The following is a 3131-nucleotide window of genomic DNA, read 5'->3' on the forward strand; positions in this document are numbered from 1 at the left end:
GAAAATTTGGCGATTTGAATCCGAAACGAGCAAACCACAACGAAATATTGCCTTAGCTAGGTTATGGGACCGAGAATCTTTACTTTTTGTGGGACGGGTGGGCTCCACACGAGTTTTTTTGTTGTTAATGGAGGGGGGGATCTTTTTTGTTTTAAAATTGAAGAAGAAGAAGACTGGGCAGAAACGGTGGGGAAAGGGAAGGGATATACTATTTTTGTATATAAAACGCGGTCTATTACTGCGTTTTATATAAATCGCGGTAATGGACCGCGTTTTATATACCAGTCTTTTCAGCTCCCTATAAATCGCGGTATATAACCGCATTTTATATAAAATAATTTTTTTTTTACACTTAAAAACGTATTTTGAGTCAAAAAGAATCATATTTAGGTTCCGGACTCGTATATTGATTATTCAGAAAGTTATTACAGAAAATGGGAAATGCTTTTATACATAAAAGAGTGTTGAAAGAAAGAACAATTGAAATCGTAAAAATGTTCCAAATTTCAAACTCTAGCAATCTCAACAGATTTCTGAAGAGCACCTAAAAGACTTCTCATGATTCTTGGCTCCCCTGGAGGCGCCTTATCTCTCGACGGTCCATTTCTTATGGCTCGAAATATTGGAGGTGAGTTATCGGTCGCAGGAAAAACCATACAATCTATATATACAAGAACTTCAGTTTGTGCATCTTCAACTGTAATAAAACCAAGTCTGGCTCCGCGAGGAATTTTGTCAACCTGTACACACAACGTTTAACATTAAAACGAATCGTTTGAGTTTTTAGTCTGCAAATTGTATGCATTTTCCATAAGCAAGACTGCTGAATTGGAACCTTTTGTAGTTTGTATCATCAAAGTAATGAATATGAAACAAGCCAAAGGGCAGCCCGGTGCACTAAGCTCCCGCTATGCGCGGGGTCCGGGGAAGGGCCGGACCACAAGGGTCTATTATACGCAACCTTACCCTGCATTTCTACACGAGGCTGTTTCCACGGTTCGAACCGAACCCGTAACCTCCTGGTCACATGACAACAACTTTATCGGTTACGTGAAGGCTCCCCTACATTATCAAACAAGTCAAAAGACATAGAAGAGAAAGTAGAGCCTATTTTGTTATATAGAAAATTGAAGTTTGCCTCTGAATATTTTGGCTAATCCCCTATTATTTTTTTGAAACTACAATGCCCTTTTTTTCCCATTTTGTAAAACAAAACATAGATGCTATGAGCCAAACAGATTAAACTTAGGGATTTTTTGGTTAACTTTACAGCCTAGCAACATGGGCTGTTCTACACGTGAAGCTATGGGTTCGCTGAACCTAACAGCTTTAGCTTAGAATTCCGAATTCATAAAGTTCAAATCCTGAATCTGCCTCTACCTCCGAAATTAGGAAGAGTTACCTTTAGAGGCACTGGAAGTGGCAGCATAGCTCCTTGACAAAGACTGTTAGCCCACTGCGAAGTCACAAAACAAAGTATCCTTAAACATAACATAAAGGAGAAGGTATTTATGTGTCCTATTAATAAAGATATTAGTAAAAAAATGTCAAAGGATCAGTGCTTAAAACTACATTTTTGCTTTCTATGTTAATATTTGTGCAGAGGAATTTGCATGCAAAAAGGGTACCTATGATTAATGAACATATAGTTCCTAGTTCCTACCAAAAAGGACTTCATTTCCAACGCTCAAACTCGAGACTTAAGGTTAAGGTGGAAAATTTTTTACCGTTTCACTACACCCCTTGTCATTCAGGGGTGGATCTACCATGTAAACACGGTTCACGTGAACCCGTGGTCCTCGGGTTAAAGTATAGATATGCCGTACATAATTTGACAAAAATAGATATATACACTTGATGGAACCCATGGTCAAAACAGATCAAGTGGTGCACTGATTTTGGTCTTTTATTTCCAATAGTCTAAGAGGTAAGGGGATCAAAACCCCTACCAAACCTTTTTGTTATATATTTTTTTAAAAGTAATAGTGCACCCATCCTTCGGAAATCCTGGATCCGCCTCTGGGGTCATTGATGTTTTCTTCACAAACAAATCAGTACAACAAAAGTTCACTTTTCTTAATCTATCTGTGTTTTCCAAGGGAATGGTAACTTGGGATACAAGAACTAGAATACTCTGTTTACCACTTCTAATTAAATGGAATTGAAAATAACTTATTTGCAAGCAAAGGACATTCCAATAAAATTAAATAACACATGAAACCTATCAGATTTTGGTGGAAAGTAACTATCTTGAAACAAAATCACAATCAAAAGTACCTGAAAAAGTAGAGTTTCAAATCTTGCAACATCAATATCCAGAGGCAATTTCATAGTTCCCAAAGACACACCATCTTCATCATCTTGATTTTTAGGTGAAATTCTTCCATCCCCTGCGGCTGCCTTTACCACAACACTCAAATTCTTGAAACCTGAAAACTCACTGATGTTAAAGAACCTATTACTCCTGTTGTTGTTCTTGTTGGTGATGAACACAGGAATAGACCTGAAAAGACAAATTTGCACTTGGGAATTACTACTTGTTATGTGGAAAAGTTGTCTGGTTGTTAAGGAAGACATAGCTACTTGTCTTCCTTTCTGTGTTGGTAGATACACTACACTGTCATGTAGAGGAATGTGGAAAATATGAGATATTTTGTTTTCTCTGTGTGCAGTTAGAAGTGGTTATTTTCTGACCATGATGATGAGATAGGATAAGGGATTTTGCAAATCAGTGGAGGACAGTCTACAAGAAATTACCACTATGCTCCATTTCAAGCGAGATTAACTATTAGTCCAAAAATAATAAGTACATAAAATATTAATTTCTCTAACACTAGATATTTTAAATATTTTTTACTAATATATAAATCTCTGACGGGACAGTCTACAATAATATCGTGTCATTAATTCTGTATTGGAGTTTAAATTCTCATATCGTGTATCGATTTTTTACACTATCTGACTAAGACGTTACTCTTCCGGTCCACTTTAATTGATATTTTGGTTGTTTCATACATATTAAGGAATTCATCTTTTAGCATTAATTAACAATAAAATGGATTATATTAACCTTAATTTGTTCACCGAAAATACAACAAAGGCTACTAGGCTCTTTACTCAAACGGCAACTT

At 36.4% G+C, this 3131-nt stretch overlaps 1 protein-coding gene across 1 annotated transcript; it reads right to left on the bottom strand.

Moving 5' to 3' along the window:
- Positions 1–385: 385 nt before the first annotated feature.
- On the bottom strand, positions 386–2773 carry LOC104215981 (uncharacterized). Its single transcript, XM_009765933.2, has 3 exons — positions 2278–2773; positions 1403–1456; positions 386–740 (listed from the first exon to the last, which is right to left on the bottom strand). Exons 1-3 carry the CDS (start codon positions 2575–2577, stop codon positions 507–509), a joined length of 588 nt encoding a protein of 195 aa, XP_009764235.1. The 5' UTR covers positions 2578–2773; the 3' UTR covers positions 386–506.
- Positions 2774–3131: the final 358 nt, after the last annotated feature.

The sequence above is a fragment of the Nicotiana sylvestris genome, chromosome 7 (genome assembly GCF_000393655.2).
Source record: "Nicotiana sylvestris chromosome 7, ASM39365v2, whole genome shotgun sequence".
NCBI classification, from domain to species: domain Eukaryota; kingdom Viridiplantae; phylum Streptophyta; class Magnoliopsida; order Solanales; family Solanaceae; genus Nicotiana; species Nicotiana sylvestris.

Excerpts from the sequence above, each read along its gene's own strand:
- LOC104215981 (XM_009765933.2), bottom strand. The coding sequence starts at position 2,577 with ATGTCTTCCTTAACAACCAGACAACTTTTCCACATAACAAGTAGTAAT. Across the intron at positions 1,457-2,277 it reads TTGAAACTCTACTTTTTCAG|TGGGCTAACAGTCTTTGTCA; the intron begins GTACTTTTGATT and ends GTGACTTCGCAG. Across the intron at positions 741-1,402 it reads CACTTCCAGTGCCTCTAAAG|GTTGACAAAATTCCTCGCGG; the intron begins GTAACTCTTCCT and ends TTGTGTGTACAG.